We start from the raw sequence: 23386 nt of genomic DNA on the forward strand, positions 1-23386 counted from the left end.
AAAGCGCGCAGAATTTTTACTGCACATGCTTAAAAATGCAGCAAGTAATGCTGAACTTAAGGGTTTAGATGTGGACTCTCTGGTCATTGAGCACATCCAGGTGAGAAAAGCTCCCAAGATGCAGCACAGAATTTACAGAGTTCATGGGTGGAAGAGGAGGTTGCACAGAAGAAAAAGGTCACCCAGAAAAAAATTGAAGAAATAAAAACGTATGGCCCAGGAGTAAATTTAACATCAAATAAATGCTAATAAAACTATAAATAAATAAATTAATAAAATAAGATAAAATAAAAGATATAATAAAAGTAAAAATAAAATAATAGTTTAGAAAATATCAGAAACCACCATCCATTTCACAAAACTTGAACTTAGTTTTGTATGTATATATACATGCAAGTGAAGGGGGAAGAGGAGGAAGGCATAGGCACATGTATGTAGGATCATCAGAAAGATGAGGCCTTAACTAGGGGAGCAGAGCTAGGAAAACCCTGCATAGAAAATCAAGAGGCAGACCTGGAGAAAAGTATTTAAATAACAGTGTCAACATGGACTCCTACAAGCCATAAGAGCTGATATACTACAATCAGCTCTGTTGCTTACAACAGTTCTATTGCTTAAAATTTAGTTTAAGTTTTAATCCACTTTCAGCTCTATAGATGTCTAGACTTTTGCAGTTTCTTTCAGTATACTTACTCACTAAGCTGAGGAAAATTTTTATATACCAAAAACATAACAAAAGCTGCAGATAAGAAAATGGACACCAATATAAGAAGCGACATTCTTGCTGACCCAGCTTCTACACAGGCTTTTTCTGAAAAGGAAAAACAAAAAAAGCTATAATTAAGATAAATATAAAGGACGACAGTATTCCAAGCCAGCAAATAATTTCCTTAAAGGCTTTCCTCCCAAAAAAGTGTTCACACTCTGGCCAAAACACTGTGTCATTAAATTTTAAGTACAACTGTATTTGATGTTTATTAACTGGGCATAGTACTTTTCAGGGCTCTGTCCATTTTAGAAGCACGAAAAAGCAGAACACCAGAATCTATAGCTTTGGTTTGTTGAGAAGCCAAATGGGGGGAAAAGGCATTACTCTAACTGTTGCTATCACTGACTTGCAGTTGTATGTATCTATGTTGGGAGCTGACAGCACAAACAGAATGGTCTCTTAGGAAAAATGAGGCATCTGGCATGACTTCAACTGTCATAAGAACCCAAAGATTCGCTAATGCAACTGGTGAATGTTATACTTTCTCTTTACACCAAAGGCTTCAGCATATAGTTGAACCTCAAATGTTCTGGGTGGCTCTGTCTGTAATTCCAGGAATGGGAGAATTTGTTTGCCTTCCCTCACAAGGTAATTCTTAGTGTCATCTCAAAAATTACATGCGAAATAAAAGAAATGAGATCCAGGAAACAGCAAGCAGAAGAATGAGCAGGGCTGTTTCTCCCAGAAGCAAGTCAATAGTGGGGAGGCCAGGACACCTTAATACCTAGTACTGATTGCGAAAGAGGAAGAAGTGGGCGGTTCAATTTGTGTTGCCTACATTTACCATTACCCCATGTATATAATACTGATAACACTCAGGGAATTTTAAAAATATATGTATACTATAATTAGGATTTATCATTTTTAGTTCTCTGAGAATGTTCTCTACCACTGTGCCCCAAACTACTGCCTATGTAACTTTTATATATGCTTTTATGAAGTATCCTAAACAAAACTATAGGGCTGTTCGTACTCTACTAATTTAGCAAATCATTCTTCATAAACATTCATAAAGGTGTATTAGACAGGTGTCCTTGCCTGCTCTACTTACCGCTCCCCTTCTCTGGAAACTAGCACCTTTTCCATGCCCACACATCACCCTCCCCCAAAAAGGCACCAATCTCACTGGCCCTATTCTTACCATGAGATTCCAACACTACCTCCCAAACATAGTAGGCTGACTCGCCCAAGGTTGGACATCTGATCCAAGTAGAAACATTCATTATTGGCTGACCAAATTTTCTCTTCAGAATTTAAAGAAAAAGAGATACTGTTTTCAAAGAATAGTAAATCTCGAGGCTGAGGGTCAAGCAGTGAAGGTCACAGTCAATAACATGGCAAGCCAAAGACACGTGCCAGAAAATGTAAGAGGGGAGGTTGGAACAGGAACCCAGAGAGCAGAAATGGGAGAGATAGCTAACTTGCTCAATTTTTTAAATTTTCCACTTCCCTTGAAGCCTAGTTAGATTTCATTTCTTGTTCATGGATACCAGCGAAACAGTCTCTTATGTTCCTAGAACTTCCCTTCTTTCTTTGTGCTGGTTTAAACTGATTTCTGTTCCTTTTCAACCAAAAAGCCTTAACTTTCATTTTATCCCTTCTCTCACTATGGCAGTTTTATATACGTTACAACTGAATTAGTAAGATTTTGCTAAATTTTATGTTGAACATAGAGCAGCAGCAACCATCCAGCCCCTTCCTACTCAAAGTGTGTTCTGCGAACTACGTGAATCAGCAAGCATCACCAGTGAGCTTGTTAGAAATGCAGACACTAAGCCAGCATCCCAGACTTACTAAATCAGAACCTGCATTTTAATAAGATACCCAGGTGATTTACATGCACAGTAAAGCATAAGAAACAACAATCTGGTTCACCCTACCTATTTTACCCGATGAAAATTTACATCCGCTGACGGCGGTGTTCAAGTTTACCCTATGGGCTCAAAAAAATTTTTCCCTCTACTGTGGAGTTCAAGTACACAGGCATAAAATAGTCAAAATATCAACTTTTTTGTGTGTGGATTTTGGACACATTTAAAAAAAAAACAACACAAAACTTGAAATCAATTAAAGCAGCGAAAGGGTTAAAGTAAACAGAGGCCCAAAGGAGGTTGCACTATCTGTTAAAAAACAAACCCTAAGCAACTGAATAGTGTTAAGTATATCTCCAAAGCATTTTACTATCCATTTATAACACATTCAATTTCTGCTGAAACACCAACTGCTAAATATATTAAATATAAATTATTCTTATCTGTTCATTGAAGCAGGTTTCTGAGACACAATATTAGGTTTATCGAGTTCTAGTGTATGAACAGTAAGGTTAAAAAATAGTCTTTTCCAATTTTCTGTAACCTAAACATATTAGTTAATCAGCCTGCTCTCCCAACTAGTCCCTATCATTTTATCTTTATGTTTCATCTTAATCTCAAAAACGACTTTTACTTCAAAAACCAAGTCACAAATAGAAACTTATTTGCTGATATCATAGTTCTAAAATTTACTGCAGGAAGAAATGGGATCATAAAATAATACAAAAGATGCCTTCAATGGAATAATAAGCCAGGCATCCCTGCCTCCTAATACTCTAGTTCATTAATTCACTAATGTATTTATATTCATGCTTTTTTGCAGAACAGAGAATTAAACAGAGACTTTAAACATCTGAGGTGGGTCAAATATGAAAAGATCTCTGCAGAATCTTATGACAAATGTCGAATTGTCCACTACATTTTGCCCTGATTATATCTAATTCAATGCCTGTCTTGAAGACTGTTATCTACTCACCCTAAAAAGAAAAAGAGTAATCAGCCAAAAGTTAACAAAAATTACAAGTGTGCACCAAAACCAATTCAACCAAAAAACTCCTATTTAAACACAAACTGTTCTCACAAGGCTAAATGGTTATTTTCCTACTTTACTAAATAAAGAGGCACTCTACTAGAAAAGGAATTAAGAGTAATACATAAATAGTGAGTATTTAGCACAGGTGTCTATGGGTTGACATCAAAGCAAAGACATGTTAACACTGTGTGATTTTTCTGGAGGCCTATTAATTCTTAAAGGTATGCTTTTTTAAAATCTATCTGGAATTAATTAGCCCAGCCCTCACTTTTCATTTGCCTGTTAGAATCAGGTTGAGCACAAAAAGTACTGATACAAATAATTTAATATTATGGATATCTTTCAAACTCTTCAAAACCATTAACAACTTTGTTTTTTGTTTGTTTTTCAGCCTGTAAATATTTATAGACACTGAATTTACCTGTAAGAATAAATGGCTGATTTTTTCTCCCTTTCTTGGAACTTCTCTTTAGGGTTTCTACTACGCAAGGTATGCACTCAAATGTAGAGTTGCTTAGGACTATCTGCTGAGCAACTGTTATGTACAAAATATTTTGCTTAATGTCGTTCCCAAGAAGCTATATCCTCAAGACATGGTACAAAGGGGCTTCAAGTTGATAGGAAAGCAAGATTATTGGTCTAGAGTGACCAAAGCAAGATTCAGGGGACGGGGAAATTTAGTTGAAGACGACAAGACGAGAAAAGAGTTTACATCCTTCTAACCTGTATTGCAGCTAAACATATTTTTGACACTTCAACAGGTAACACAGTTCTCAAATTAAAAATTAAATAAGACATTTAGCATGCTGGCTCCAAAATTAAACGATAATATTTTTCTTCCCACTATGAATTCACCAGTCCTAAATAAGGGATCAGAGGGGAGAATGGTATCAAACATTTAACTGGACTATATAGAACACTGTCTACCCTGAGAATTCTCTGAGTACACAATCACTCTGAGTGCTACTTGTCGTCTCACAGTCAGATGATGGAATATATATACACTTAAACAAAATTAATCCAGGTTAATTTTCTTCACTTTCTAAAATAAGGCAAACTTTTGTAAGCACTGTGTAACACAAAAAAAACAACTGATAAGAATGCAATAAAACTACGTGACGTTCAATTATGAAGCTCTCTCACACAAACTGGTAAATAGGGAGTGTTGGCTATTATGATTCAAAAATCCTTCTTGAGTATAATTCTAATAAACCCAGCAGCTAGCATGTAATTCATTTAGTTCTAAACAGAGAGAAAAGGTAAAGATCTTGTTCTAACTATAACTCTACATCTAAGTGTGTAGCATACAAATTTATAATATGTCCTTTTCCAGCTGCATTAGACACGTGTGTTATTTAGCATTTAGAGCTACCTACACCAGTACTTTATACATTCATTAACCTCTAAATCTTCCATCATACTAACTCCCAATCTGAATTATCCCATTATCTACTTTTCCAATCCCCTCCCAGGCCAAAGGTACTGTTAGAGAAAGTCAGATCATCATGCTCCCTTGGCCTACAACTAGTTCACATGTTTTTCCATCTTCAACTAAGGTTATCACTGGCAAACAATAATCCTTTTACAACACTCTCCAAAAGGGCTATTTCAAGCCTCTTCAAGCTTTTAATTCTACCTTTCCCTACTTTCAACCAATGATACTGCCTCCATACTTTATGAGCTCCCCAATCTATAACTCAAGGTCTGCTCACAAAATTATCTTCCGTTGTCCCTTTCCCTTATCTTTGCATTAAATGCAAGCGCACTTCTGTCCAGATCTTGCTCTCAAAATTCTCCATTCACCCTGTATCTTCAATTCTTTCCTCTTACAAGCGCCTTTTCTCTAACTTCTATCCTGAAAAATCATAACCTTAATGCCCCTGCAGTAGTTCCGTTTCTCTTATTACTTTCATATCAAAATTTTTTGAAAAGCAAAATCTTCCTCTGCCTACAAGATCTTAGGAATGACTTTTAATGGTCGTCTAGTCCACTAGTTTTCAACATTCAGTATTTCCTAAACCTATACTTGATCCCACCATGAAGGAAGCAAAGACCCATTTCTCCTGAGGACATAACTTCACAGGGACTCACAAGTTTCTTAAGGTCTCAAAAATCGATTGCTGTATTGCTGGAAGTAAATTTTGTTTCAAGGGCTTTCAAATTTTTAAATTATTTCAATAAAAAGTGGCCGTATAGAGTATAAATTTAAACAGCTAAAAATAACTATAAAATACAAAGAATTAACCATTACACACACACACAGAGCATGTTTGTAGGTAGCAGAAGAAATAGCACTACCAATTTGATATAAAAGCTCATTCATTTTCCAAGGTTTATGCCCTGCAACTCTGTTACCATTCAACCCACACACCCTCACTCATTATCATCTGACCACTTTCAGGCACCTCCCCCAGTTTGCTGAAGACAGTCCAAGCTTACAGTAAACTTCTTAATAATCTTAAAAGATTCATCATCCATTTAGATGATCCACCCAGCCTCAAAGTTCTTATTGCTATTTCTATTCAACTTTAGCCACCCCCTTCCAGGGGTATCCTAAGTTCTCTCATCACCAGAGACTGCTCTACCTTGGACATTTTAAATCCCAATATGCCATTCCTTGATCACCTGTATTCTTTGATGAGCTTATTCCTTCCATTTCCTCCCCTCTGTTGGACTCCTCATTTCTCTTCCTTCCATGCCCTGCCTGGACTCCATGGTGTATCATCTGAAGCAGCACCTTTGTTTGGAATCCTTATTCTTTCCTTATATCTAATCTAACCCAAAATCGGTGCTTACAAGTTCACTTTCTTCAGTCCTACACCAAGATAGTTAAACACAAATAGAGAAACATCATGAGAGATCCATCACAGAGATCCATGTCTTTGGGAAAACTGACTTAGCCTAATTCCTACTCCCTTTTCTAGGTGTAGGACACGAAGCAGGCTGAGCCAATCAGGTTACTCACACCCTCTGACAACAGTGATAGGTTCAGGGACAAGCATTTGATCTGAGGCAGTATCATCAGAGTGACTATCTAGACTTTTATTGGTAATGCTAGGAAAAAGCTTCTCAAAATTAATAAGGAAGCATTTACCTGGACCTTCAGGAGGAAACAACTTTAAGGTAAAGCCGACATCAAGTAAGCAAACCAAACAAAGAAATATGATCCTGATGAGATCACTGAGCCCCTGGTTCCAGACTAAAGCCAGTGAGTCCCACTTAAGCTCTCGACTATTTAGTTCTACGAACCAATAAACTTCCTTTCAGCAAGGGTTTCAATTGTGTTTTCTATTGATTATAAGCAAAAGAATCCTGACACCTAATATTTGGGTTGAAACTGGCATCAACCAATAGGCTGATACCTTGATGTCCAGTTGCCAATTTTAACCTTTAGTTCCCAGTTATCAGTAATCAGAGCTTCTTTGTTCTTCTTAGCCAGTGTCTTGCTCATAGCAGATCTTCAAAGAGTATTTGTTGAACCTAATTAGCAAGGCAGGATCTAGAATAGGCATCTGAGAGGGATTAATTATCCAAGTTCGAACAATATTGTATTCTAAAAATAATAAAACCAACTTCAAGACAGTGTTTCTCACACTTTTTTTTTTTTTTTTTAACTGCATTCCACAAGAAGCAATATATCATGATCTGGTACACACAAAATCTATATAACTGGGAAAAAAAAATTCAAAGAACAATACCCCCTACTACATGCAAAGCTATTTTCTCTTCCATTTAAAAAAAGGGGGGGGGGGGCTCATCATTACTAACCAAATTCATTTCACATTGCTCACAAGGGTAATGACATATATGTTGAAAAATATAGTCCTAGGAGTTCTCTTAAATCAAAATGGGGAATTTCTATGACTTGCCAGGAAACATATCAGCCAGGGCAAACAACACAAAAGAAAATAAAATACCCTGGTTCAGGCACCCTTGCACACAGATTAGGGGAAGAGCCTTTTAGGTGGTCTACCTGTTGTCTGGTCTCACCCTTCCTTGTCATGCAAGAATTAGACTTTCAGTGTTATGTTATTGCCTTGCTCAAGTCTTCAAAGTGGTCCTCAGTCTATAAGGCTCAGTCAGACGTTAGACTAGAGATCAAAGTAATGGCAAAGAACCCAGTAAATGTACCAAACACTGCATCAAGCACGGAAAATACTTCAAACATACACAGAATTATTTGTCAAAGTTTGTAGATATCTCAGTGAACAAAAATACAAATTCATTTAAAGTGTCATTACTATGTATTTCTCAATCAAGAGTTACTTAAATTTTTACCTAGTCTCCAAAATCTTTCCTTTTTGAATGCCAAGTTAACATCTGCAATTATCGAAAACTGTTTTTCATAACCTGAAAAAAAGGTGGCTAAGTAGTTACTAATGACATCACATCCCCAGCTAACTAATACCAGCAAGCAAATCAAACCCTCTTATGTAAAAGGTCCACAAAATCTTTTGTCTAAAGAGAGAATTTCTAACACTAATTAGAGAGAGAGAGGGAAAGGAAGAGAAGAAAAAGAATAAACTGGGAATTACTAATAAAAAGGAAGGATCAAAAAACTTCCTTTGCTTAGCACTTTAAAGCCCTCTATACTACGTAGCACACCATTTTGACCAACTTTATCTCTTACTACGCACCACCCAACAAAAATCCTTCACTCCTGACGAGTTACTCTTTATTCACACATAAAAGATTCATTCTAACCCTCAAGCCTACTGATTACCCTGCCCGGAATCCCATTCCCTTCTCTTATTTAAAACCTATTTATCCAAACCCTGCTTGTCTATGAAGGCATGCCTTCACATCTACTCCCCTCTACCTTCCTATAGATTTATTTGTTGTCCACAGAAGTCATTTGACAACATCATAAAAATAATTGTTGAATGTGTTGTGCATATGATAAAATAAGATAAACAGTTTAAAAGCACTTTGGAGATTTCAAGGTTTTATTTTCTGAACAGCATTAGATTTAAAAAACAAAAACCAGTAATAAGTCAACTGACTGTTATCACAAATCAAATGACAATCTTTAGGGATACCCTACCTGGTAAACACTTTTTCAGGAAACCCCTGGATTATTGTTACTCTCATCAGTACCATCTTTAAAACAACGTTCCTTTAATTTAGAGTGCATTTATATACATTGAGAACAATTCATTTCTGAGCTATTGAAGTTATTTGGCTCTACTGTCTATACGGTGGGAAAATACCCACATACATAAAGCTTAAAAAACCAAGTAAACTGAGACATTTTAAATTAATTGAAAATTAAATATCATTTTCAGTTAGACATTCTTTTTGCATTTAATGTTTTAAATGATTTGAAAAGTACTTCAGCTGAATGTTAAACATATTATGTTTATACATATAAATGTTAAGTGCACAGTATTTTATTGTTGAATGTAGTGACAATGTTGCTTGACATTCTTAAAAGACCTTCTCTTTACCCGTCACTAGTGGTGGATCATACTAGTGTCAGTAAGCTGCAAACAACATAACGGCCATTTGTTAGGATCTCCTCAAGTTAATGGGCTTTAACAGCATCTACAGAGCTTGATCATTTCAACTGCTGAAAAGCAATGAAAACTCTATGCCAAGATGGAATCAAAGTATTTAATTTCTAGATACACTTTTTTTCTTAAAATAATACTTAAAGCCCTGAGAAATGCCAGGATGATGTAGTGTGGAAAACGCTTTTAGAATAAGAGATCTTAGCTATAATAGTAATTGCTAACATTTATTTAGTTTTCGCTTCATGTAAGCCAAGCATTACACTAAAACCTTTACATGAATTATTTCACGTAATCCACGCACCAAACTAAGTTGATACTATTACTATCATCATCCCCACTATACAGTTTAGACGTTGAGCTTTAAAAGATAACAAGTCCAAAGTCATAAGTAAATGGTAAAGCAGGGACTCAAACCCAAGTGTTCCTGCCTCCTGGAAGTTGCACTTGGACGTAATTAAGTCTCTGCTCTTTACCTACTACTCGATTAATGTGGTTTTGTCACTTTGTGCAAGTCACATATCCATTCTGGGCCTCAGTTTCCTCATCCACAAAAATAAAGCGAATGCTAAAGTTCCTCACAGCTCTGCCTAGCCTCGATATTATCAACTTTACAATCTCCCTGGGTGTCCACATGCCAGTGTCATTCCTTTTAACTGAATTCAACTGAAAAAACATTTACGACGCACTTACTTGGTGTCCGGCCTTGCGGTGGGCAGCGGCCCAAGCCCAGGTGCTCCACTCTCTCTGCTCCCTCCGCTGGGTGCCAACGGACGCCTTCCACCCTCCCCACTCTCCCCCACCCACCCCCACCCCCGCAAACCCCGGGACCTGCTGGGGTCCTTCCCCCTCCGGAGCCCCTACCGACACACTCCCGCCTCTGGGCCAGGCCCAGGTCTGGTCCCTAAATCCACTCACCCTTCAGGTGGTCTCCGCTGCCTGGCGCCGTGGGACTCTGCGTCCCCACTGCCCGGTCCCCCGCTGGGGTCGTACGGAGTGCCCCAGTCTGCGATCGTTCGGTAAGTCTACTTTTCGCCATGGCTGCTGGGGGGAATGGACAGGGAGAAAGGGGTGATGCTGCGCCACCTTAACAATTCCGCCCCAGTTCCTTATAACACACTGGGGGCCACAGCTACAGCCACTTCCGGAGTGACCACCTCACCTGAGACGACCTCAGCCCCGCGATAACACCGACGCTCGACTGAGCCCTGCTGTGCCCACTAGCACTAGGCGCCGCCCCGCACCGCCCCGCACCGCCCCGGAGCCTCGCGCGCTCGCGCCTGCGGAGTAAACAGCAGACAAGTCAGGGTGCTGGCCCTCCCCATTCAGTGCCCTGCCCCGCCTCGCGACTGAGAGGAGCATGCGCAGTCGCCGCTCTGGAGTCACCTGGTGTGACTCGCGGACCCAGACGTCTAATGCGCAGCTTTAATTATCCGGAAGTGAAGTTTCAGCGACTCAAACCCTCTCTCCCGGTCGCCGGAAGTGCCCGCGAGTGATTAGTGGCGTTTGTCGGTGGGTGCTGATTCAGTCGACTCGTTTCTCCACCAATTCCACAAGCTACTGTCCTGAAATTGGAGGGGCTAGAGAATGCTGGGTCTGAAGATGTTGGAAAACCTAAAACCTGAGCCGAGTTTCCACCGAGTTTTCGGAAACAAAAGCTCAAGAAGGCGCTATAACCCGTCAAGGTCATAGGGTGGCAGAAATGGGTTTAGAATCTGGTTTTCTTGTTCCCAAGCAAAAGCTTTCCTTTATCATCACCCTGCAGCCCCTCACGAGTAAACCCAGATCTGCTCATTAGATTTGTCTTTGCTTTTTGCTAAGCCCAAACCTGCCCTTTTTTGACAATTAACTTTTTCCATTCCTATCTCAGAGCAGTATTCTGTCTACATCATTGGAGAGTTTACTGGAATTCCCTCTTGAAAGCAACTTGGCAGTGTGTGTGAAAATACTGTTCCTGTCCAATAATTACATTCCTTGGAAACTATTCCTTGGAAATAACAGAGAGAGTTGCTCTGCATTAATAAATATAATGGTAAATGTGGAAGCAATCTATAAACCCAACACTAAAGAAAAATGTTTAAGTAAGTTATGGGAGATCCACTTAATGGAACTGTATTATGTGTGCGTCCTCTGCCTACTTCTAGTGGCCTTTGGGTGACCACTGTAAGAGGTAGTTCTGTTGTGGGAGGCTCGGTTCTTGCCAATGCAGTGAAGAATCAAAAGTCAGCAAGCTGATGAGTTTGCAAGCAGGGTTTATTAATGATTATCTTCTCAGGAAAGAGAACCAGCCTAGACACAAGGTAGGGGAGAGAGGCCTAGGCCTCTGGTCCCCTAGTACCAACAACTTACAGTTTGCTGGGTGGGGTGAGGGAGTTACATATTGATTTGACAGAAAACAGTGGTGCGACCTCCTGAGATTTGTGGAGGTCTGTTGACTCATCCTTACCTTGCCCCAGACCACCTCTTCTCATGTGCTGTAAAAACATATGCTGGGGCTGGAGGCAGTTAAAGCTATTTATGAGCTTATTCTTTAGGACCCCCTCACTCTTCCTCCTCCTCCATTTTCTGACTTCTACCTAACAGTTCTTCATTTTATTTCCTTCATAGTGGTTATTAAAAGCAATAATTATTTGGGCCGGCCCGGTGGATCAGGCGGTTGGAGCTCCATGCTCCTAACTCTGAAGGCTGCCGGTTCGATTCCCACATGGGCCAGTGGGCTCTCAACCACAAGGTTGCCAGTTCAATTCCTCGAGACCCACAAGGGATGGTGGGCAGCACCCCCTGTAACTAAGATTGAACACAGCACCTTGAGCTGAGCTGCCGCTGAGCTCCCGGATGGCTCAGTTGGTTGGAGCGCATCCTCTCAACCACAAGGTTGCTGGTTTGACTCCCGCAATGGATGGTGGGCTGCGCCCCCCCCCCCCCCCCCGCAACTCGCAACGGCAACTGGACCTGGAGCTGAGCTGTGCCCTCCACAACTAAGACTGAAAGGACAACAACTTAAAGCTGAACGGCACCCTCCACAACTATGATTGAAAAGACAACAACTTGACTTGGTAAAAAGTCCTGAAAGTACACACTGTTCCTCAATAAAGTCCTGTTCCCCTTCCCCAATAAAAAATCTTTAAAAAAAAAATTGTCATGGTAGAATAAAGATAGTTTAGATATAAAAAAGGAAAAAAAATAAAAGCAATAATTATTTGGATTATTTACTTGTTTATTCTCTACCTCTACGTCTAGATTGTAGGCTCTATTAAGGTAAGCGCCTTGTCTCTGTGTTCATCATTGTGTCTCCCAGCAGTTAAGTGGGCATTCTATAAATTAGTTGAATAAATTTTCAACCATAGAAAATGATGTTTATGGGGATACGAACATTGTGGACAATGCATATTCAAAGACAATTCCAAGAGATAATTACAAAAAACAAAAATATTGGAAGAAATAGACTCGTATAAGCAAATAAATTTATATATTTAGTGTAGAGGTGTTCCAGAGCAAGATATTAAAATTTTACTACACAGAAAAATTAAAAATGAAGTATGACAAAAACACCAGAAAATAAACTCTAACACTAAGAACAGACTGAGAAAAAATATTTGCTACACAAATAAGAATTATGACAAATCAATAAGAAAAGCAAAACACGAAACGAAAGTGGACAAAAACTATTAATAGTCAATTCACAGAAGAAAAAATTAAATAGTCAACAAATTTAACCGCATTAATACAGTGTGATAACACTGAGAGGTGTGTGGATTGCAATGGCAAAAGAGAGGGGTATCTAAATTAGAATGGGGATGCAGGGAAGTTCTCCTAGGAAGAATGATTTTTAAACTGATTTAAAGGATGAGTGAGAAATAACAAAGAAAGGAAGAAAGCTTTTCTAAGGCTGGAAGCTACTGTTTATTTTTGAACAAGCTGCAAGCAAAGAGAAGGACAATGGAAAGAAATGAGATGAAACAGATAAAACAAAGACCTTATGACAAAGTGCTAGAAGTTTGAACTTAACCCTCAAAGATACCCGAAACCATTGAAGAACTTTTAACTAGAGAGGGACATATTAAGATTTGTATTTACAAAGCTTATTCTGACTGCCCACTGACAGAATTGGAGGAGTGCCACACTAGCAGCAGAAAGAGAAGCTAAGAGGTTATTGTAATAATCCTGGCTTGAGCCAGGGTAGTAGACTGGAAGCAAAGAGATGACATCAGATACAAGATAATGTATGAGAAAGACTATTTAAACATTTATTACTTTAATTACATAAATACATACATTGTCATTCCAGAAAAGTATTGAAAAAGCAAATTATAAGACAGAAAAACATAAAAATCATCTTTAATACCACCATCCATAGATAATCATCATATTTGGGATTTACCCTTCTGGAATATTTGAAATGTTAAGGAAGTAGAATCTAGAGGACTAATACCCTAATTAGACAAAGATACTAGTGAAAGTGAAGAGGCTAGGTACTTAGAGAGTTCCTGGCTTAGGAGGCTGAAGGGAATACTTGCTGTGAGGACAGAGCCAGGAGAGCAGTTTCCAGGCTCTAGACCTCATGTGGAAAGGTGCTGGCTCGGGTAGTAGATGGCCATCAGCTGTAACCAGTTAGCCATTAGCCACTAATATAACTGCCATGGCTACGCTAGGGGATGGGTTGGTTGGCAGAAAAGTGGTTGGTGGATTGCACATCGTGTGGAGCCTACTTCCTGTATCTCCAACCCAGCCACCAGCAAAACTATAGTGGCATGAACCCCGCATCCATGGCTCTGTTGGTGTTCCTCTTTGGCCTCACCATATCCTGTGTTCTTATGCGGGGAGCGGGACCAGAGATCCCGCATGATACTTGCATTTAAGAGATTACAGGAAGAGGAGTTAGATTGGAGGGAAAGACACTGAATTTCGTTTTGGATATTCTCTAACTATACGTACTTAATTCCTGACTACCACCTTTTCTCAGCTGAAACTGCTCTCATTAAGATCACCAGTGAGCTTCTTTTCATTGGATTTAGTGGTCAGTTTTTAATCATTGCTACCTCTCTGCATTGCTTAATACATTAACTATTCCCTCCTTCATGGTTTCCATGATAATTCTGACCAGTTAATAAACCCTTTTGAAGAACACTCTTCTTTTTCCCACCCCTTAAATGCTGGTGTTCCTTCCAGAGATCCACTCTCTTCTCAGACAAACTTTTTTCTAGGCAATCTTGGCCATGACTTCAATAATCACTTACACATACATAGATGACAAATGTTTACCTCAAATACCAGAATGGCACATAAAACTCAGTAGATGTTTCCTCCAGGGTATACCACAAGCACCTTTTTAAACTAAAAATCTTTAATTCCCATAACTGAAGTCTTTTTTTAAGTAAGGTTTTATTGAGCCAAAAATGCTAACCAAAAAGAAGACCGGTCTTGGGGCATGGATTTAAACCACCAGCATCATGACTAGGTAGAAAAGACAACATGTCCACTATCCCAGTTTGCAAGCATTTTTATACATCCAGTAGGGGGAAGGGGGAAAAGGTACTCTGAAAGAATTTACATGAGCTATAGGCAAAGGGGTGGGAGAAGGTGAAGCTGGGCCAGCTCTGGCATAGCAGAATCCGATAAAGAAATGTCCTCTTCTGTGGATTGGCTATGGGCAGTAGTTCGGAATGTCCACGTGTAATCTATAAGTGGTGGCTCCTGGAGTTACGTGGCGCCTGGATACAGTAATATTTGGGAATAGCCACCTGGACATTAATCCGAAGTTCCAACAGGCAAGAGAGGAATGTGAGAAGCCTTTTGTTAGCTGGTCAGCAGCTATTAACAGAGTAGCAGTTCTGCCTCTTTCTGTCACTCTCCACCACTCTAATTTAGAACATCTCAGGATTATTTTTCTTATCAACCTCAAACTCAGGACATCCAAATCTGAAAGCAATATCTTACCTCCTAAATTTTATCCACTCCTTGTATTCCCAATCTTGGGAGATGGCACCATCAGCTCCTCTCTTGCTCAAGCCATAAACCTAAGAATTCTCATTTAACATTCATTAAATTCAACTTGTTGAATAAATGAATGAATGAATTCCTTCTTGTCTTCACACCCATATCCAAACACTGGGTCTAGTCAGATCGCAATCTCCTTACCCTCCTCATTCAGATTTTATGATCTCTCTTCTCACTCACCTCTAAGCAGTTTTTCACATTACCACTAGAGTGGTTTCCAGGAGACAATCTTGAAGCCCTTCTTGATTTGACACAGGCTCAAATGGTCTAGCTCACTCTGAAGCCAACATAAATAAACAAATAAATAAAAGAAACCATTCTGACAACACGTAGTACCCTTAGCGTGCCATACATACTCATTTGTGCTGCTGTGCCTTTGTAATAGTTATCCCTGTGCCTTAAATATCTTCTCCCCGGTGTTTTTGTATAATCAATTATTGCTTACCTTTGAAAAGTTGCCTTAAGGATACCAGTCTTAATAGGTACTTCCTCTCCTCTATTTTAGAAATTATCTTGTTATGTTTTAATTGTATACTTATCTGCCACCAGACTATAAGCACCCTTTAGTGATCTGGCACACTGTCTTTTCTCAATATGTTTTTGTACAATGAATGCCTTTCAGAATGCCTGTAAATGCATATGATCACTGGTTAAATATACAAGTCTGTCGCTCAGCAGAGACTGAAACAATCTGATGTTAAAAATACTGATACTTTTTGAAAACAGAAGACTGAGGATGGTAGACCTGTACTAGCAGACATAAAAAATTTATAAAGCTATAATCATTGAAACGGGGATGTACTGAGGCAGGAAAAAAAGTAGGCAAATAAATGAGATCAAATAGACCCCTGTAATTATGGGGGTTAGTATATGATAAAGGTAGCATTTTAAATCAGAAAAAAAAGATAATAAATGCTACTGAGAAAATTGTCTAATTTTTTTCAGTCAGATTCCTGTCATATACTATCTACAAAATTAATTATTAGATGATACTAAAACTTTAAAATTAACAAGCAAAACTATGAAAGTACTAGAAGATAAAATAGAAAAAAATGTTTTTATTATCTTGAAGTAAAAAGACTTTTCTTAGCATAATGTATAGGGAAGCCTCTAGTTTCACCCTTGTGCAACCTTAAATCAGAGTTTAGCATTTTATCACACTCAAAAACAAATCCACTCCCCTAAACAATAATGAACAATGTAGAGTTTATGAATTGTTTGAAGAGAGACAGGGAGACAACTAATAAATTCCTTTAGATGTTTCTGTTCTTCCCTCTTATTGTTAGCTCCTTTTTTTTTTTTTTTTTTCTCCTTCTAATCCCTAGAGCAAACACAGTTTTTTTCTACTTTTAATTCTGACTCACAGGCCCTGGAAGCATAGCCTTTGCGCAATCATAGCAAAATATTTATCTAATAAAAGCTGAGAAGCCTTTTTGAGAATCTAAAATCAATATTGGAATAGGGAAGACATATTCACAGCTCAACCATGGGAGTCCCCAAATCAAGAAATAGAACATTACCAAAACCCAGAAGACCCCATCCTTCCTTCCAATACACTATTCACCCTCCCCACGAGAAACCACTGGGAAAGCCTCCTAAACTGTAATACAAAACCCAAAGCCAATTTGAGACTTCCCTGTCTAGCCATGACAAAGTAATTGGTACCAGACCAGCCTTCCCACTGCAAACAACTAGAAAACTGGACAAACTATCTGAAACAACTGTTTTCAGGTATTGAATAGTCAGTCAAGGACTGTCATCCTTGAGAGAAAGGATTAATAAATAAGGTGAGCCTCAGGAGCCTCATTGCTTTCTGCGTAGAGTCACTTTCTGGACCACAGCAAAGGGAGGGGTAGCCCAAAGAGAGCACAAAGGTGTTACTCAGCCAAGGAGAAAGGGGTTGGAGTTCAAGGCTATCAATTTGGCTGGAATTTGCAGGACAGTTTACCAGAGAAGAACAAAAAAGACACTCTAGATAGTTGTATAGGAGTCTCTTTGGGTCTTTGGTTGAAAATCTGCACAAGCCAGGGTAAGACTATTTGAAGTGGAGCAAAGAATAAATGCTAGGGAAATACCAAGTACTGGAAAGTTATAAACTGAATGGAGATTCCAGCATTTACAGGGGCCTGGAAGACATTAAATTTCCAATCAACCAGAGTGGAGAAAACTTGCTGGCCACGTTGGGCATTCAGAAAATACCCCAGAAAGACAAATCCTTAGTATTAGGGCTAATTTAACCCTAGAGGAAAAGCTGCTTTAGACACACACTAATAAAATAAAAAACAAGATTCAAAAGGATTAATTTGATGCATAAATAAATTAACTGTGTGCCAGAACAAAGCTCAACATTGATCAGAGCTCAATTTTTTAAAAGAGAAAATAAAATCAAGATGTTCTGTAGCATGAATCCACAATGTTCAACATGCACTCTAAACTACTAGGCATTCAAAGAAGCCATAATCAGAAGAAAAAAAATCAATCAATAGAGGGAGACCTAGAAATGACTTAAAAAAAAAAAAAGTGTGGGGGCTAAAAAAATAATGCTTTTCCTTCCACTTTCTAAGTTCTTCTAGCTGGGCTAATAATCAAATTAACAGAGACAGATCAACAGGAGAAAATAAAAATTTTAATATGTGTGCATGGGGAATTCACATAAGCATGAAAATTCCAAAAACAGTAAGGTAAAATTGGTTATATATGTTATTTTGGACAAAGGAGAAGTGGGGAGGGACAGGATCTTAGATTTCAAAAGTGAGAAAAAGCGATTTACAGGTAATCGAGGAAGAGCAGAACACACGTGAGAAGTTAAATTTGGGGGTAGGGGATGTTTAGTAAACAAATTCCTCAGAATCTTGTCAGATGCTAAGGTGATTTTGCTAAGGTTCCCTTCGTGAAGCAGTTTTTTTTTCCCTCTGAATCTTTTAGGCAGGAAACGAGAGGGAGGGTCAAACTGTCTTTCTGAGTCTTTTTTAAACAACCAGCTTAAAAATCAGTATCCCAAAAGGCAAAACTTTTGGTCTCCTTCAAAAGCTATTATGAATAAAGGAAACGATGAACATAATAAGGTGGCAAATAAGAAATAGCAATAAAAAAAATTTAACCCATAAAACAGAACAAAATAGAAATTCTGGAACTGAAAAATACAATGTCTGAAATGAAAATTTTACTAGATGGGCTTAACAATAGATTAGACACTACAGAGAGGAAAAGGAAGAGTTTAACACATGTCTACTTAATTTCAGAAAGAAAGAAGAGAAAAAATTAGGTTATTTGAAGTATATGAAGAAATAATGGCAAAATTTTAAAATAGTATTGAGCCCCAAGCAGGATAAACATAAACACACTTAGGCATATCATAATGATACTGACAGCCAAAAATAAACAGAAAAGTTTTGGAACAGCCATAGGGAGTTTAGGGGAAAAGATACATTTCATTCAGGGGAAGAACAATAACAACAAATATATATATATATATATATATATATATACATATATATGTATATATATATATGTATATGCAAATAAGCAAAAATGGAACTTTTTTAAAGGCTTAAAGAAAAAAACTGTGAACTGAGAGTTTTAAATTCAGCAGAAATATCTTCAGATATAAATGTGAAATAAAGGCATTTCAGATAAACAAAAGTGGAGAGATTTGTTATCAGCAGATATGGAATATACTCGTAAGATTATTGAAGGAAATGTAGATCTACAGAGGAATGAAGAGCACCCAAAATGGTAAATGTGGGTAACTATAAAACACTTTTTTCCTCATTATATAATTTTTAGAGGATAATTGATAATCATACATTATTGGTGGGAGTATTAATGGTATGACCGCTCTGGGAAAAGGTTTGGCAGTTTCTTATAAAACTAAACAAACACCTACTTAATGACCCAGTAGTGCCATTGAATTTACCTACAAGGATTGAAAATACATGTTCTCAAATATGTAGTGATGGAAAGAGAACTGACTCTGGGTGGTGAACACACAATGTGATATATAGATGATGTGTTACAGAATTGTACACCTGAAATCTATGTAACTTTCCTAACAATTGTCACCCCAATAAACTTTAATTAAAAACCATAGCTGAACATTACCAATAAAGTGCTGGACCTAAAAAAAAAAAAAAAAGGAAATACATGTTCACAAAAATGACTTATACACATATATTCATAGCAGCTTTAGTCACAATAGCTAAAAACGAAATAAGTGGTGGGAGGACAGCATCCCTGAAGTGGGGAGACCTGCCTGATGTAGAGTGTCAGAGCCCAGGCAGAATGAGGCGACTAGCTCAGCAGAGGGGCTTAAAACTCAAGCAGAGTGGGGAGAAAGAAGACACAGCCCAATGTGGGGTTTCAGAGCCCAAGCAAGGTATGTCAGAGGTCCACAAGACCACCCCCAGGTTCAATGATTAACTAGCAGGACTCAGTAAATAGTTATATGCTCATGGCTATGATTTATTACAGCAAAATGATAGAAACCAAAATCAGCAAAGGGAAAGGCACATGGGGCAAAGTCCAAAGGAAACCAGATAGAAGTTTCTAAGAGTTTTCTCCTGGAGGAATCACACAGAACATACTGAATTCCTCCTGCAACAAATTGTGACAACATATGTGAAATGCTATCTACCAAGGAAGCTCAATTAGAGACTCAGTGCCCAAAGTTTTATTGGCAGCTGGTCACATAAGCACTGTATGCCTAACATGTACCAAAATTTCAGATTCCCACAAGGAAAGCAGTTGTTCAACATAAATCATATGATTTATACAAACGGTTTGGGCAAAGTGGGCCATTCTTATCCGAATGGGAATGGTGGGAACCCTCCTGAAATCCAAGTTACAAGATGCCAGCCAAGGGCCAACATTGCAAGCAAGCTCTTCTAAGAAGAGGAGTCTCAGACCTGCTATATTAACACTTTTCTGCACACCAGGTAACAAGGATATCCCTTCGGATGTGTTGATAGCTTGGCTGGTAAAGGAACACGCATGGTCAGGCAAGCTAAGAAAGTTTTTATTGTAAGAGACAAAAGTCTTATCAGGCAGAGCAAAAGATGGCTACAGCCCAGGCTGCATGTCTAAAGGAGACTTGCAGCCTGGAAGGAGGGGGTGAGGAGGGTTTTATGGGGGCTGTGCTGACAGGGTAGCATTGTTTCAACAGAAAATGCTGACTGCCTGTATGCCAGTAGCTGTTTTATGGCGTTTTCTGTTATCCCAAGTTTGGCTCTGTCTGCAGGTGCAGGCCTACAGACATTTTGTTGTTTTCTTGCAGACATGGCACTGTCTGTAAGTCAAGGTCTCTGAGACCTAACATTCAGAGACCTAACATTAAGTCAAGGTATCTAACATTCAGAGACCTAACAGGGGTAGCTCAAAGCAGGTTTCAAATCCAGAGGAGGGTGAAGAGAGTCCACACAGGGGGCAATGATGGCATTAGCCCAGAGTCAAAACTAGGTAAAAAGGACATCTGTATAATGCAACTTGGTGCAAGGTATTGGAGTTCAAGTGGGATAAGGTGGGCATCTGCCTTCGAGAAAGGGTGCAGCAATAAGGGATTGGTTACAAACTGGTAGATTGACTAAAAAATAAGTAGTGGGGCAGACAAGTGGCTCAGTTGGTTAGAGAGGGAACTCTGGGCAACGGGGCTGCCAGTTTGATTTCCACATGGGCCAGCGAGCTGCGCCCTCCACAACTAGAATGAAGTCAATGAGCTGCAGCTGAGCTCCTGGGTGGCCAGATGGCTCAGTTGGTTGCGGTGTGTGCTCTCAACCACAAGTTAGCCAGTTCGACTCGCTCAAGGGATGGTGGGCTGCGCCCCCTGCAACTAACAACGGTGACTGGACCTGGAGCTGAGCTGCGCCGTCCACAACTAAGATTGAAAGGACAGCACCATGACTTGGATGGAGCTGATGAGTCCTGGGAAAAACACACTACTGTTATCCAATAAAAAAAAAAGTCCTGGAAATACACACTGTTCCCCAATAAAGTCCTCTTAAAAAAAAAAGTAGTAATATTAGGGATAATGTAAACCCAGATTTTATTACCCTCATTAGAGTTAGAAACTTGAAAGAGAGAAAAGTAGAATGAAACTTGTGATATTGGATTGAAATTAAAAGTGTCACTGTGAAATCATGGTTTTCAATAGATGATTGATAGATAGATAGATAGATAGATAGATAGATAGATAGATAGATAGATGTTGGAAGGAATATAAATGTAAATGAGTACCCACTAAAAGGGCCCGGGGTCAGTAACACCCCAAGAACAATGAATATGTTTAGTGTCAAGATCTTGGTTCTAAATAATATTCTCCATTTCTTAGAGAAATGACTGATCACAGGGTTGGTTGGAACATGGAAAAATACAAGATGAGTCTGGATTATCTAATGCAAGAAACAAGTAAGTGCTCAAAGAATGACATGGACATATCGAAAGGACTCAAGAGACAGATTGAAGAGGCTTCAATGGCCAAATCAGGTATAATTTGAGCTGCAAAATATATAATAATATTAAAGACTATAACCCCTTGAATAAAATAATAAAATCATGAATCTGTATTTTTAAATCGATGAATAAAGTTTGATGAAAACAGAATATTTACATAGTTTCAAAATATCTATCATAAAATATTAATCAATTACACAAGGAAAAAGAGTAATTATACATATATCAACAATTCACTCTCAAGTGGTTCAAGAAAACATTTCTCTGTACTACTAGCAACAATTCTAAAAGAAATAAATACACAAGTCATTATAATTAGAGATTCCACTACTTATCTCAGTAATTAATAGAATAAGTAGTTGTTATCTATCCAGCTGATTATGTATATTTGTTAAAACTCACAGAACAGTACTGCAAAAAGTAAATTATTCTGCATGATTTTAAAAATAAAATAATAAAACTTACATAAGTAATAATGGGAGTAGCAAAGTAAATCAATAACCTAACTTTACACCTTAAGTAACTAGAAAAAGAACAAAACTAAACCCATAGCTAGCAGTAGGAAGGGAATAATAAAGAATAGATTGGAGACAAACACAATAGAGAATAGGAAAACAATAGAGAAAATCAACAAAACCAAAAGCCAATTCTTTATAAAGATCAACAAAATTGACAAATCTTTAGCTACATTGACTAAGATATAAAGTGAGAAAAATCAAGTAACTAAAATCAGAAAATAAAGTAGGACATAACTGTAAAAATAAAAAGGAGCACAAGAGAATACTATGAACAATGTGCTTCAAGGAAAGGAACTGGATGGCAGGGGAACAGTGAGATGTTACATTTTGAATTTTGTCTTCTATACATGGATAATATATTTAACCAATAACAGCAAACTTGTGAGCATGAGAACAGATCAAAAGAAAAATAGTAAAGTGCATATTATTTGAGCTGCACTTTCTAATGTTTTTGTAATAAGCTTGTGTTAACTTCATAAGAGGGACAAAAGATTTTTGTTTTCAAATTTAACATCATATCAAGTTTTACCTCTTCTTTGACCGGAGTAATTCAGTGAAAACAGCATCTTCTCCTTGGCTGTGGGCAGGAACTGGAATTCCTAAGCTTTGCATTCCCAGGTGAGGAGACCAGTCTGAATTGGGAATGGAAAAGTTTAGAAACAGAAAAAGAGTACCAGTTTCTCAGGAAGCCAAAGAAGGAGGATGTTGTCCTAAAAATAGATTGGAATGTGATGGCTGGACTCAGGCATTCAGAACTAATTTTTAAGTCCCAGTGTTCAGGCAGCTGTCAGACAAGACAGGCCGGAAGCCAGTGGGATCAGGTCCCTGGAAGCCAGCTGGGGAAGCTGGAAAAAAGCAGGCTATGGATGTGGGGTCGGCAGGATCAGCACCTTTAAATACTGACTGGCACAGCAGTGAGTTCTGTCCCCATACTAGGTGGGGAAAGGCCTGGGCTCTGGACAAAGTTATGAGCCAGGTCAAACTCTCTGGATTGACATCAGTCTTGGGCCAAAAGAACGCAGGGAGCTCAGGCTGCCTTTTAATTTGTGCTGGGTGGAGAGAGTGCTGGACAAAAATCCAAATAGTTCAAAGCTTTGCGGCTTGGCCCTCTGGCCCGTTTCACTCAGTCCTGTTATTTATTTGCCCCGGCCAATACAAAGCCCTGGTCTCTAAAGAGTCAAGAGTAGCTGAACAAATCAGAATATCATAACTCGTTTTGTTTTTTAATTTTTATAAAAGTTTATTTGAGGGCGGCCGGATGGCTCAGTTGGTTAGAGCCAGAGCTCTGAACAACAGGGTTACCA

General features: G+C 38.6%; 1 protein-coding gene and 1 long non-coding RNA gene across 5 annotated transcripts in view; one reads left to right on the forward strand and one right to left on the reverse strand.

Moving 5' to 3' along the window:
• The window catches only part of TMEM41B (transmembrane protein 41B), a 36917-nt gene extending 14214 nt beyond the window's left edge, over window positions 1–22703 (reverse strand). Inside the window, exons 1-3 of one of the 4 annotated variants that reach the window (XM_019728837.2) lie at window positions 10286–10430; window positions 10042–10167; window positions 694–811 (exon numbers count right to left, since the gene is read on the reverse strand). In XM_019728837.2, the coding sequence (XP_019584396.2) occupies window positions 694–811; window positions 10042–10162 (239 nt within the window). In that variant the 5' untranslated portion in view covers window positions 10163–10167; window positions 10286–10430. The other 3 variants (XM_019728857.2, XM_074335972.1, XM_019728848.2) reach the window with 3 other exon arrangements.
• Window positions 10511–12011, forward strand: LOC141572231 (uncharacterized). Its single transcript, XR_012497507.1, has 3 exons — window positions 10511–10808; window positions 10994–11204; window positions 11731–12011. It is a non-coding gene; the product is annotated as an uncharacterized LOC141572231 (long non-coding RNA).
• Window positions 22704–23386: the final 683 nt, after the last annotated feature.

Source organism: Rhinolophus sinicus, linkage group LG06 (genome assembly GCF_036562045.2).
Source record: "Rhinolophus sinicus isolate RSC01 linkage group LG06, ASM3656204v1, whole genome shotgun sequence".
NCBI lineage: Eukaryota > Metazoa > Chordata > Mammalia > Chiroptera > Rhinolophidae > Rhinolophus > Rhinolophus sinicus.